This window comes from Schistosoma haematobium, chromosome 2, assembly GCF_000699445.3.
Source record: "Schistosoma haematobium chromosome 2, whole genome shotgun sequence".
Taxonomy (NCBI): domain Eukaryota; kingdom Metazoa; phylum Platyhelminthes; class Trematoda; order Strigeidida; family Schistosomatidae; genus Schistosoma; species Schistosoma haematobium.
This window is the reverse complement of record NC_067197.1, coordinates 42925422-42940688: the sequence shown is the minus strand read 5'-3', so window position 1 is coordinate 42940688 and position 15267 is coordinate 42925422. Positions and strand designations below refer to the sequence as shown.

At 35.8% G+C, this 15267-nt stretch overlaps 1 protein-coding gene across 1 annotated transcript in view; it reads right to left on the bottom strand.

The window, feature by feature from the left end:
• MS3_00010842 (uncharacterized protein) overlaps positions 1 to 15267 on the bottom strand; it is a gene marked incomplete at its 5' end in the record, with an annotated part of 28730 nt that overhangs the window by 12142 nt on the left and 1321 nt on the right. Inside the window, 5 exons of the mRNA XM_051219245.1 lie at positions 1289 to 1610; positions 2860 to 3455; positions 7460 to 7823; positions 9759 to 9935; positions 13588 to 13863. Of these exons, the coding sequence (XP_051068477.1) occupies positions 1289 to 1610; positions 2860 to 3455; positions 7460 to 7823; positions 9759 to 9935; positions 13588 to 13863 (1735 nt within the window). The remainder of the gene's footprint in view (positions 1 to 1288; positions 1611 to 2859; positions 3456 to 7459; positions 7824 to 9758; positions 9936 to 13587; positions 13864 to 15267) is intronic.

Sequence of the window (15267 nt, the reverse complement as noted above, 5' to 3'; positions counted from 1 at the left end):
CTGGTGATTCATGCATTAAGAAGACTAATATTCAATCGACCCATGAACTAAACTATTAAATTACTAAGAACACCACAAATCTCCCTCTCTGATTATAATAATCGTATAACCGACAGTGACTATCTCCAAGAGGTATTTCCTGGAGTTCTATTGAGAAGCCATGATACCTTTCTTATCTTCTAAATACAGAGTCTTATTTCGGGATTGGTTTAAATCTGTATCTATTTGAATAACACCATGATAATCTAGCTTCAAATGGCTCATGATCTCAACTATTGAAATTACAGCAATCTCCACAAAACCCCTTCTGATACTAATCGACATATGCTCACTAGTGACTGGCTTCAAGAGGTATTTCATGGAGTTCTAGTGAAAAGCAGTGACAAGTGGAGTTCAACCTGATCTGCTGTGAGGCAGTAATTCACTGAAGATAATGATGAACGGTGGCTCAATTTCGTGGATTGGTTGAAGTTAGACAATAACGCCGTTGGATACCTGATCAGTGGTCTAGAGGTTAAGCGCTCGTGTGCGAGACCGATAGGTCCTGGGTTGGAATCTTGCGGGGCAGGATTGTGGAAGAGTTTCATAGTAGGACCATGGTGGTCTAGCTTCAATTGACTCATGAATTCAACTAATAAATTATGTTGACAAATTCCTTCAAACAACCGAACATCAGGATGTAAACGTTGGATATTTCAAAGATGAAATTACAATTTATATTCCATGGAATTAAATTCAAATGACATAAATAGAATAATTTATTGTTACCATATCCATGTTCATCATATCCAACTTGAACATAGTAATAAAGTTAATCTATGATAGATAAAAATTAAATGAAATGATATGTCCCTATCATTTACAGTTGGGAGGAAAAACCCGACTCACACGTCCTCGTCGTGCCTCATAACTAATGGGACTCAGTCCCATGAACTAACATGAGCGGTAACCCAGATGGTAGAGATTGGACTGATCACCCACTTGACTGATACCCACAAAGAATCACAGGACAATTACTCCAGGGTCGAAAAACGACAAAACTTTCACAAAAATGGTGCACGCAATGTACGGGGATGCTATCTACGGGGAAAACTCCAATCGATTGCAAAAACAGCTATTCTAGCCCCAGTAGTTGTGTCGTGCTTCGATGTGGCCTGTTTATCTTCAAAAGGGCCTACTAGGCTTTACCAACTTGTTTGACTAGAAGGGGTGGCATCATTTAAAGTTAGATTAGGTATATATTCTAATTTAACTGAAAATTGCACATCATATATATATTACAACTAACCTTGTGCTGATGAAAGTACACCATCTACAATATAGAATATTTCTTCTGGTTCATTAAAATTATTCAAAGGTGATTGAGACAAGTCTTTTGAACATGTTGACGGTTGAACTGTGGAAATTTCCTGTTTAGGTATATTATTATTTGTGTGTAAATAAGAATCCGTTTCTATAGTATCCAATGCAGATGTAGCTTGTAATGAAGATAAATCATGTTGATTATCCTCTAAAGGTGACTGTAATTCGTCGTCATTATTATTATTATTTTCATCTAATTCCTTCACAAGTCTACAGTTACTATGCACTGAAGAATTCGCCAAAGTTTCCTTGAATTCAAATTACAAAGTTGTATATATAAAAATTAGTTTGGTTCATTTGTAGAACTATACAGATACATAATGAAATAGCCAAGTCAACAATTAAAGCAAATGTCCAAAGCAAAACGACAAATAAAAGCCCATGATGAAAAAACATCTTTAAATTAATGAAATCTTTTAAAGCCAATCAATTGAGTGGTAATTTTATGAATGCTATTATCATCAGTCAGTCAGTCAGCAACAACATAGAACTTCGTACGTACGTACATCAGTTCGAGTTGCCATACAACATTGGCACACAGATACCATTCTCGATTGAAATGCCATAGTGGTAGAGGTAGTAAGAGTATAAGCAGTAATCGGAAACATTAGGGTTATTCAAGGAGTATAATTCAGTGAAATAAATTTGGAAAGAGAAAAAGAAAAGGGACATGAAGAATTCAGAAGATTAGAAATTTGGAAGAACAAAAAGAGTGGATGCACCTGTGCCATTGCAAACGATTTTGGACCATGTCATTCAGGGTCTCTAATCATCGGTTGCTATCGTATCGCGGATCCCAATCAGGTAGTCTACGCTTACCAACATGGCTCAGTCCACTTGTCAGTGATTTCATGGATTTGTGCCATGTTTTGGTTTGGTCGCATCTAGCTTTCTTCCAACCTACTCCTACACCATGAAACAACATATGTCAGGGCAGTCGGTGATTGGGAATACGTAACACATGTCGCAGTCATCTAAACTGATGAAGTTTTACTACCTCGTCAATTGATTTGCCATCCTTAATTAGTACCCATTTCCTAATAACTGCATTAATTACTCGATAGTCCCAGGATATACGAGCAATGTTTCGAAGACAACTATGATCGAATACTAGTAACCCACCAATATCCTTCACTCTTATCGGTCACTCCATACTGTTAGTTACCATGTTTCCACAAGTGTTAATAGGTTGATGAGGGAATTGTCAAAGTTCTAGTAAGAAACCATAACTAGTAGAGTTAATCCATATCAGATAGAGACATATATCTACCTCTGACAATGAAAGATAATTGCACAATTTCATGAATCGGTTAAAAATTCAACATTAATATCACTGAACCCCTACTCAATGATTTAAAAGTTAAGCATTCACATACATAACCCAAAGTCCTGGGTTCGAATCCCATGTATGGAAAATAAGAAACTTACAATCAATATATTTTAATTAAAAATATAATCAATAAATTATAGTAAAAACAAATGAACTCCAAACATTACCTGCTCATTATGATCATCCTTTATATTATTATTATTATTATTATTATTATTATTCATTATATCATTGGTAATCAATTGATTATTGATATTGATTGATTTCAATGTTTTTATTGATTGATTATATGATTTAGAGAATTCATTGATAAACCAATCATTATTCATCGATATCATTGTATTTGATCCATTTCTATTCTGATCTATATTATGTAATAGATTATTATTATTATTATTATTATTATTATTATTATTATTATTATTATTATGATTGAAATACTTTCCAGTTCTTGTTTTAATCATATCAATATGATGATGTAATTCAATGACTGATTGACTTTTATTAAAATTGAATTTTTCTATATTCTCATTATCATTTTCATCATTTAAACTAAATTCACTACTATTTGTATTCATATTCGATTTGATATGATCTTGATCAAATAAATCAATATTGAAATCATTTAATGATGATTGATAATGATCAATAAAATGATTAATTTGATTCATTGAATTATTTAATGATAAATTATGTATTTCATCTTCAGGATCTGGACTAGATATAAATGAACCATGATTGATTGTCATTGAAGAGAATTCATCTGAAATGAAATAGACAATGATTATTTCTCTCTTTTGCTCTCTTTCTCTTTCTCAAACTAACAATTAATTTCAATAGTTGAAATCATGATTCAATTGAAGCTAGACTGGGATATGTGTTAAGTATGCCCAACCACTGGTTTCTTAGTCTGAAACACTAAAGTTTATTGTTCTAACTATGTATTGACAATGTTTGTTTTGAGTTCGGATTTGTTAATTGGATTAGGAGAAGTCAAAGATCTGGGTCATTGTGACTGATTCTGAGCCATTGACGCAACAACTCGACCCAAACTAGGTACTCTACACCTTGTTTACTAGTCTTTCAGTGCAGTTGTCAATAACCTCATACATTAATATGTCCTCGTGATTTGGAAGTCTCTAACCTTCTCCAATGTATCACTACACTTTTCAGGTAGTTGGTGGTCGGGTATATGTTATGTATGTTCCAAGCATCTTACTTGATAAATTATTACTACCTAATCAGTCAATTCACAAACTTTATCTAGTGCTTTATGCCGAAACTTAGCATTGTTCGCTCATCGATTACAATATACATGAGCAATGCTTGAAATACGAATATCCTCTATTCCTAATAGCCATAATTCAATATCTGGAAAGTAGAATAAAGAATACTGGTATTAAAATACATGATAGCTACTCAATAAAATAGGTTTTATATCCAATAAAACAACACTTATGTCCAACATTATCACGATGAGCATCATGATAAGGTATTATAAACAATTTAAGAATATCCATTAGAAGGTCACTTAGTCTCCAGTGAATTAAAACTGTACTCACCATATGGTATAGGAGTAGGTTGGAAGAAAGCTAGGGGCGGCCAGACTAAAACATGACACAAATCCATGAAGTACACTGACAAGTGGACTGAGTCATGTTGGTAGGTGTAGATTACCTGGTTGGGATCCGCGAGACGATAAAAACCGATGGTTAGAGACCTTGAATGACACATTACTCAAAATCGTTTGCAGTGACACACGTGCATCCACTCTTTGTGTTCTCCCAAATTCTAATCTTCTGAATTTTTCATGTTACTTATCTTTTTTTACAAATTTATTTCACTAGATTATACTCTTTGAATAACATCTTCAAACCCTAATCTTTCCGATTGCTGCTTATACTCTTACTACCTCTACCACTATGGCATTTCAATCGAGAATTGTATCTGTGTGGTAATGTGGTATGGCAACTCGAACTGATATACGTACGAAGTTCTGTGTTGTTACTGACTAACTGAGACCACCATAGAAAACTTGGAAGTATTGGATGGCTTTTTCGTTCTAGTATGGGACTCCTCAGTTGATTAAGTAAAAGATTGGTTTAGTAAACAGTTCTCTTCTTTCGATGAGTTCATTCACAAAACTATACAATCGCAAATATGTATGCATTTATTGTTTCAGGATAACAATCAGTCAGTCAGTCAGTCAGCTACAACATCGGACCAGACAAATATGTGCATCAGTTCAAGTTGCCCTACCTTATTAGAACAAAAAGATTAACACAGGATTCATAGAAGTAGTTAATTCAGTGATGATGGTGGTGGTGGTGATAATAATAGTGGCAATAAAATCCTGTTAAACATGATAACAATGAAGTAGAATAAACAACTGACAAGTCCCATATAACACGAAACACGAGTCCGGGATTCCACTGCTAGTCACTGTCCATCTATGCTTAAAAAGCATTAAAATGTTATTTTTTAACTAGGGAAACTAATAATAATTTATTAGTTGAATTCATGAGTCAATTGAAGCTAGACCACCATAGAAAACAGGAAAGCACTGAACGGTCATTTCTTCCTATTGTGGAACACTTCAGCAGTGCGCATCCACGATCCCGCCTCGCGAAATTCGAACCCAAGACCTTTAAAAATACTTTTATTATTTAGAACTTGAATATTAACCATGAAGATAGATAAGGAAATTATAATTGGGAAATGAAAGCTCAACATGATACAATAAAATGCTGAATTTGGTATGAAATGTAATCAGGAGGATTATAGAAACAGAAGCAAACTAGTTGAGGGTAAAAGGTCTATAAAGAAGATAAAACACGAAGTAGATTATTATAAAGGGAGGAAAATATGAAGGAGAAATAAAATCATGAGACATTAAGATCATAGTAGAAGAAGAGGTTGTTCCACATAGTTCTCGATTTTCCAAATATATAGCTACTGCTTCAATAATGTTAGGAAGATGCACTGACTTTGGCAGTCTATTCCAGTTACAATTTCCCATCTATCTGCATGATAAAGTATATATTTACGACCGTAAAGTGTTGAGAATGAATTCACTGAAAACAGAACTTTTCGTTGAACCAATCTTTCTTATTATATTGTCTTAATGGGTATATTCCATTTAGTTAAAAATACAAACAATTTACTTTCCAAGAAATCTACAAGTATAACATTGACAATCAATGACATATTATTCCTTATACATATCATTTCATTCGATTACTTAAGTTCCAATATTCATAGAAGAATTATTTATCAAAGGATGACTATAAAGATCACCATTTCAATCTTTGGTACTATATTTACATGAAGAATAAACATTTCAGTATAGTAAGTGTTAAGTCGGCTTTCCGAGAACTGCAACGGAGCCTCCAGAGGCCCTAAAGGAGCCGAAGAGTCCTAGCCAATCAGAGCATGATGGGACTTTCTAGAACATCAATGTGGCGTGCTACTATTGGTCAGTGGCATAATATGCCTTTTAGCGGATTGGCCAAAATATGACGCTAATTTATCAAATGTTAACATCTATAAATACCCGTGTTTTTCTGTACAAAAATGAACCTTTGGAGTAAAGCGTTTTCGCTTATTTTGCACCTTTTTCTCTCGAGTTCAGGTCGCTACGTAGTTCTAGCTTGCGAGTTACCAGAATAGCTTAGGAACCAAATAAAGCGTTCAAATTAACAAGACTTATCAGTAAGTTAATAACTAACTTCTTATTTGATCAAACGTGTCCTATTTGTATTGTAATAAACGAGAACACAAATGGAGACAATCGAATGTACTGGACCACAAAATTACAGCCCATCTTAGTAAGATCTAAAAACCATACAGTAAATACTTAACTTGCAAAATGTCAGTCAGTCGTCTTAGACTTCAGTGTTCCTGTATTACCATGCCAATCACTTTTTGTTCCCGTTCTTTCCTTCTAGATCTTCTTGATCTTCTGCTGCCAGACATTCTATTCCTAACTAGTGTTATATACTAAATATGTCGATATAATTAGCGCACATCACAGTATTATTCAAATTCATTGAAACAATTGAGTAGGAAATGGATTCAAATAATTCAACTGAGGTATGATAGATTGTTGAATTGTATCCTTGCGGCGCTAAAAGCCAATAATTTGTCGTGATTAATTATTAATTCCATCTCCAGATAAACAACAATAATTACTTTGAAAATATTTTCTGATATGCTTTTCATCTAAATATGACATTTCATCCACAGTCTCCGACCACTGGTTACGATAGTTACATGGACCCCAACCAAGCAGTCTGCATCTACCAACATGGCTAAGACTAGAATTTAGTGACTTTACAGACTGATGCCACGTTTTGGTTTGGCCGCTTCTAACTTTCTTCCAACCACATCCAACGCTAATCAGCATTGTGCATCGTGGTAATCGGTGTTCATGCATACGTAAAACGTGGCCCAACCATCTTAGTCGATGAAGATTTACAACCTCATCGACTGACTGACCATCATTCCCTAATACCCTGTGCCTAACTTACCCGATGATCCCAACAAATGTGAGCAATATTTCCAAAACATCTCTGATCAAATATTCGCAACTCACGAGTATCTTCTACTTTTAATGGCCACGTTTCTCAGGCGTAAAGTGGAACAGAATGAACTACTGTGCAGTATGTTAACAATAAACAAACTAACTTAACTAGACTATGTAACATGAGTTCCACATTTGAAAATGATAAATAAAGTCGTATGAAATTGTATCAATTAAAAACTTACTAAACCCTTTTATCTTTGATGATTCATTCCAATTTCTGTTAGAATTATTTCTTGTATTGAAGTTATATTTTCTACGAACCGCATAACCATATCCAGAAGATGGAGAAATATGTGGGCTAGAAGAAGGCCATGTCATTGTCATATTGACATCATAGTTCCCATAATCAACATAATTAACAGGATGACAAGATAGACTAGAGTGTGAAATAATTCTTGGAACACCTAAATGATTCGAAGCTATATCTCCAGCATAATCCCATTTTAAAACATCATGGTTATCGGAAATTACATCTAATTGAGCGTAATTATCTCCTTGTTGATTTCTGTCAAAAGATCCCACAGTTTGACTAGAAGAAATAATTTTCTATAGTGTAGAAAATATGTTCAAGATTAGAATATATAATGGCGATGCTGAAACAGCACAAAGTCTATTCCAAAGGTATAAAAGATATAAGACACTAGAGTAACTGTTAGCATCTTGTCATTTTATGCGAAACATCGAATCATTTTTCTCATACTTATTAACTACTTATAAATAAAATAGTAGTAATAGTAGTAAAAAGACATCTAATGGAAATTTCGATAATTAGAATAAACTGTGTCTGAAATTCTTCATACTCATAAATTATCACAAACAATAAAACCAAAATATGACGAATTTGTGACTACTTCATCTGTTTCTTGTTATGATTACATGTTAAATTGTAGACCCGACCGTTGTTGCTACCATGACGTGGTGGTCGGGCTTGCCTATCATGATGAACCAACCGAGCTATAATGGCTGGAACAATCGTTCCTCAAGGTTCTACCATGCCACATTGGTCGATTCAACAGCGGTAAGAACAAAAGCAACAAACCCAAAGTGCGAACGCGAAGTCGTACTGCTGCCTGTACAGAGGTGTGACAGCAGTAAAGTGTTTCCTCCAGACAACCAGCATGACAGCCATGCTGCCTTCTCACAAGGAGGGATGGAGATAGAAAAGGTCGACCCCAAAGATCCACACCTCACATTATCCCACGGATATCCGTCTCCAGCGATAAGGTCTCAACAAGTACGGACCCAACACGAAAATGACTCGCAAAAGGTCGTGTGTGACCGACCTCAAGCAGTTGTCCCTTGGGCACTACGGTCACACTTTCAGGTCACTAAGACCACCTCTAATCCAATTTTGTTTTAAGGTGTCTCCAGAAGAACCCTTCCACGGTGTGAGCAACCGGTAAGTGATAACCGCTCTCATACCTCTAACAGCACTCAGGACCACTGTATTCATAAACTGCAGACTATAGATACGCTCCATACAAAGGTTAGAAATCAACAATTATGACTGTGTTTGGTTTGGTTTAAAATCGGAAAAGTCATTATTACCCAACAGTAGTTTAAACTGCAACTAAAACACAGATTAGATAATAAGTGAATTTAGTCTTATTAAAAAAGCCTGTGCTTTAACCTAGTATTATGTTCTGCAATCCTATGAAACCACTATTGCTCTCCTTAAAGTTGATCGGTAAACTTTGCAGAGGAAGAAAAACAAGATTATGTAGGTAACTTTATCCTCAAAATCCAAATAGTAACGTTTACCGCTCATGAATAGTCATGTGGGTAGTGACTTTGGCTAGACTAATAATTCATCGGATCTCAAATCCCACTCATTTATTGTATATCACTTAACATGCTCGTTTTCTTCAACATACTACACCACGACAATTTCCTCCTCTATCACTGATTGCTTACCCCAGTTACGTTTTGTCCACCAAATGGTACCTGTTACTGTAATTTGAAATCTCATGCGATTCGTTTGAAAAATGAGAATGGTTTGGTATGTAAAACTCACATTTCTTCACCATTTTCCAACTCTAAATTAACGTTTTCTTTAACCAGGATCCCTTACGTTAGGTTTACTTCATTATTATCGCAGTCAAATGCATTATAGAATCTTTTGGTTATCTATCTTTCTTATATGGTTTTTACTATTTTAAGGACATCGTAGTTATTCTCCTACGCGGTGATTGTTTACCAGTTCAATGTCTCTTGAAGGTCGAAGAAAACTGGTTGTTACCTGGCTTTTTATGCTTGATTAACTGAACCCGATGAAAATAGAAAGCTATTGGGGTTTATTGAAAATGGCAGTCAGTGCTATCAGTGTTGCTTTGTTGGTTTCATTAATAAGACTAACAATTCGAACTTAACTGGATGTGTATATATATGACTCACAGGAATAACATAGTCAAAATATCTTTCATGGTTGTAAACAACTTACTTCCATTAATGGATATGGTGATGCTTTTTTGAAATGAATACCATTGGAGTGTGGCATTTTGATTGATTTAACATTAAAATTTCATTATTCATATCCTCTAAAAAGTCGATAGAGGATTTCGCGTTTCTTACACTGCTATTTACTGCTGGCATATAGTGAGAGGTTGTTGGGGTTGTTAAATCGAATAACTTATTAGGAACCAGTGACAAAAATGAAGTCTGTAAATAAAAAAAAGACTGCCGGTTTTAATCAGCACAACAAACCTGAATAAATGAAAATCCTGATACATAGTTCTGTCATAGCACTCTCGTAAACTATTCGGGTAAATGAACACACCAAAATCCACAACTGGTCTCATTTATTTGATTATGTCAAGCTTATTTTACACCATAGTAATACACATGGGTTTTCTTCTGTGAATATAAATAAATGTATGAAATCACTAATTCCAATAGAAGAATTATTATAGGCACCTATTGAGAATATTAGTCTATACACCAAGGTCCTCAAATACAACACGGAGAACAGCAATCCATTCACTCTCGATGGCGAAATCCTGGAAGATGTAGAATCCTTCACATACCTAGGAAGCATCATCGATGAACAAAGAGGTTCAGATGCAGACGTAAAGGCAAGGATTGGCAAAGCAAGGGTCGCATTCCTACAGTTGAAGAACATATGGAACTCAAAACAACTTTCAACCAATATCAAAGTGAGAATCTTCAATACGAACGTCAAGGCAGTTCTACTGTACAGAGCTGAAACTTGGAGAACTACAACAACCATCATCAAGAAGGTTCAAGTATTTAAAAACGATTGTCTACGTCAGAAACTCAACATACATTCGCCGGATACTATCAGCAACAGCCTTTCATGGGAGAGAACAAACCAGTTTCCAGCTGAAGAAGGAATTAGGAAAAGACGATGGAAATGGATAGGACATACATTACGCAAATCATCAAACTGCATCACGAGGCAAGCCCTAACTTGGAATCGTGAAGGGAAGCAGAAAAAGGAAAGCCGAAGAACACGTTACGTCGGAAAATAGAAGCAGATATGAAAAGGATGAATAACAACTAGAAGGAGCTGGAAAGGATTGCCCAGTACAGGGTTGGATGGAGAATGCTGGTAAGCGGCCTATGCTCGTTCACCGGGAGTAACAGGCGTAAGTAAATAAGTACACCTAAAAGTTGACAACATAAATGTTGATGTGATTCGAATGTGATTTCTGTGTACAAAAGAGCCACACTCAATGACTTATTCTACCAAAGCCTTGGCAAATTGTAAATGCGAATTACTGTCTTAAAATTCACCTTCTTTTTGTAAAGCAAACAACTGCTTCTTTCACTCCCATTAACTATCAAGTGCTACTAACTCTGAACTCCGCCTGGAGCCCTTCTGGGGTTACTATCGGTCCCATTGCCCGGATAAAGGAGGAGGAATGGGCTTGGGGTTAGCGACCTCATCATTTAGAAAAGTAATTCGCCAAAAGAACGCTAATCAGAAAAAAATTCAAAGCTACTAACTCCTCGGCATATTACGTATCACATGTTCGATACCTGAAATCTTTGATAATTTTTAATTACTTTGGTAAACGATGCAATACCTCTCCATATTCGTAGACTTCCATATTCCAAACTTGAGAAAACCTGACTATCAATGATAATTTCGTTTAGTAATTTTATTTTATTTTATCTAAACACATAAGCATTGATACAAGGAGGCACCAAATAGATATGCATCACATAAATCATTCGATTTAGGTGAGGGCTGAGATATTGCCCGGGTTACTAAATAAAAGCGAGTGGTTTTCTTAGAGAGCCACATTCGGAACCTTTGACCTAAAGGTCTGATCCACGAGGCAGTGGAGCAACGTTAGGAGATGCAGTCTCATGGTAGCCGGTGACCAGTGATTGGTTCATACGCCGCTTGTTCCTTTGGGATACTGGAACACATGTACACCATTGGTTTGGAATGAGGGTTTTCCAACTCCCTCACGTGGACCCTCCGTGTAAACTTACCCGGCTAAAGCACCGGACACTCGCTTTTCATCCTCTTAATTTCGCGAACAACAGTAATGTCACAAGAACGTATTGAGTAGGACTTCCCTGCCAGTTGTTGTATGCACGTGGCCATGTGAGAGCATTTGGAGAGGGATAGTTGACTCTCCCCACCCTCGGCCGTTTCAGGGCATTGGATGGCCCATTCAACAATTTTCCTCTATTTTATAGTGGACAACTGCAAGCAAAACTAACTATGAGTACTATTGCACAGCCCAAAAAATGATGTCATCAAAAGAAATTCTTTCGTTGAATTATTTTCATTTATTTATTTATGACATAATGGGTTAACTTCGTAATAATAAAAATCATATCTTTGTGGCAGATGGGAACATTTATCAACTGAAATGGTCATCGGATATACAAAAATCCGGTAAAATTGATATAACAGATTGTTTAAAATATTTTTTCATTCTCAAGTAGACTGTAATAATACATTAATAAGATAATGAGATTAGTTGCGTTATATAAGATTCAGGATTCCCGACTCAGAATAGAGAACCAGAGTATAGACTAGATAGTACTTTACTCAACACAATTACAAGCAGTTACTCACAGCGAGTCCAGAGTAGAGATCAATAAGAGGAAAAGGATTCACACATATTTAGTGGTCAGTGGGCTACTTGCCTGTTTGTCCACTCACAGTGACTAATCTTATTGTACTTTCACTATCACATATCAAGATTAATCTGTTATTAAATTATGTAAAGTCATAAAATAGCAGAATGCACCCATTAACCAAACAATAGAGTTCTGTGCTTAGTTGGAATGAGACTGGGTTGGTGCTCTATTATTTGGACGCTTAAACTCTGACCATTAAATCACAATTTTATGCTGATATTCCTTTGTTGAAGTCTAAAGAATCAACCATCGGCAAACATATAATACATGTGAATCAAACTATTGTATGATGAATAGTTACCAATAGAACACATTCACATCCCTGAAAAATGTAGAGGAACGTTATTTTCCCACAACAATTAGTAGGAATTGTAAGTAAATAATCATAATTGAACTAATGCTAAGGTTAAAGTCAACCTCTAAAACCTAATAAAGATAGTCATACTGGATCGAATGACAGAGTCTACAAATTTCTAGAGTTCTTTCTAAAATTAGCAAAGCAATCAAGCAAATACTACAATGGAAATTAACTTCCAATGTTCAACGCTTAATTAAAGTTTTAAGGGCTATGGTTCAGCTCATAATGTACTCATCAAACTATTGCTAAGTCAGGCTATGAAGAAGCTGTATTTACTGAATCATAGCGACTACAGCTTATTTCCACTAATCTATGTTCAAAACAACCAAAACAGCGTACATATAAATGATGACCTTTGGTTAGGGTTATAACTGAAACCTCATGTTTTCTCTCAGTGTCTCTGTTTCACTTATCCCATGATCATGATACGCCGTGAAACTCAAAAAGGTGTGTATGGTCTATTCGTATCATATTTATCTCCGATTTGGTGACGAGATTTTGTATTCATCAGAAAATCTAGGAAGAAGTTTGAACTCTTGGTAAGTAAAATCGACTATGGAGGACAGACAGAAACATGCATTGATCTCAGCTGGTATACTGTACAACAGATAAGTAATAATATAAATTTGATTGTCACCAATAAGAAACTGATACCAAAACGTACGTAGATATCGTAACTTATGTAGGAGGTTATGAGTGACTGGATTGGACTATTTTCGTCCAAATCAAAATTATAATCTTAAAAACAATCACGATAATAACTAAGGCACTCTTAATAACAATAAAATATATACTACTATAGGAAAATTACAATATTAATGACTAAAATACCTCTGATTCACTTGTCAAATTTAGTTGATTTGGGCTAATTTCTGGATTGTGTGGCATGGTAAATCCTTCCGGTGTTTCACGTCTGTTGTGTGAAATTTGTGGAGTGTCCTGTTTAGAATCAGTTACCGCAGATGTTGGATCACTGATTAGAGAACTTGTCATCGGTGTCGAATCAGGTCGAGTAGACAACGGTAAATACAAACTATAGTTTTGACGTACAGTTGGCAGTGGCAAAGACGTATTATGTTGAAAGTCTTCAACTAATTTGCATTCCATCTAGTTTAAAACAAATAAAGTATGTATGTCACTATTATGCACATATTAAAGTTATTCAACAGTGAAATTATGCTAAACTAGATAAATACCTGACAACATCTCTAGAACTTGGGTAATTCAATTTCTAATGATGCAAACTCTGCCATTCCGATAACTTTCTAAATCACTCATACTTCAGAGGAATTAAAGCTTTGACGGAATACTTTGTCAATAAAACTATGCAATCAAGCTTAATCAGGTGTACAAAAGTATTAAATGTAAATGCTTACATCATTATAAATGTTTTGATAATGATTAATTTCCTCGAACTTCACCTGACTGTTGTTGCCACCATGACGTGGTGGTCGGGCTTGCCTATCATGATGAACCAACCGAGCTATAATGGCTGGAACAATCGTTCCTCAAGGTTCTACCATGCCACATTGGTCGATTCAACAGCGGTAAGAACAAAAGCAACAAACCCAAAGTGCGAACGCGAAGTCGTACTGCTGCCTGTACAGAGGTGTGACAGCAGTAAAGTGTTTCCTCCAGACAACCAGCATGACAGCCATGCTGCCTTCTCACAAGGAGGGATGGAGATAGAAAAGGTCGACCCCAAAGATCCACACCTCACATTATCCCACGGATATCCGTCTCCAGCGATAAGGTCTCAACAAGTACGGACCCAACACGAAAATGACTCGCAAAAGGTCGTGTGTGACCGACCTCAAGCAGTTGTCCCTTGGGCACTACGGTCACACTTTCAGGTCACTAAGACCACCTCTAATCCAATTTTGTTTTAAGGTGTCTCCAGAAGAACCCTTCCACGGTGTGAGCAACCGGTAAGTGATAACCGCTCTCATACCTCTAACAGCACTCAAAACCACTGTATTCATAATCGACCTCCCTCGAACGTCGATTTTAGTTTATGTGTTCATCGTTTTCACCAAAACATTAAAGATTTGAAAATTCGTTGACTGAGAACAAGTTATATGATTAGTTTTCCTTTGTCTTAAAATAATTGTGATAACTTCAGGCATTTGAACTCGGTCGAGAGTAATATTACACAGGATTCATTTTCTTTTCATTTCATCGCCTAAATCTCTTTTGACAACACTTTTTGATCAAATGTTACTATTTAAACGACTACATGACGTGAAATTAACTGGTTTTATTGAACCCATAACGATGACGCAAACTTACTAACTTCCGATTAAGGCAATCTAATCTTTAAACTTTTTCGAATTCATCATGAACATTGAACTGAGTAGCCACACCAACCTAACTAGACGCCACAAATGGCCTAAAGCGTAACTAAATATCAGAAAGTGAGCATTTCAATTTGCAAAACTTTATTACGAGAATATTAAGTAGTGGGCAGAAATGATATTACAAAACGAGCGATGTTGCGAAAAGCAGGGACAT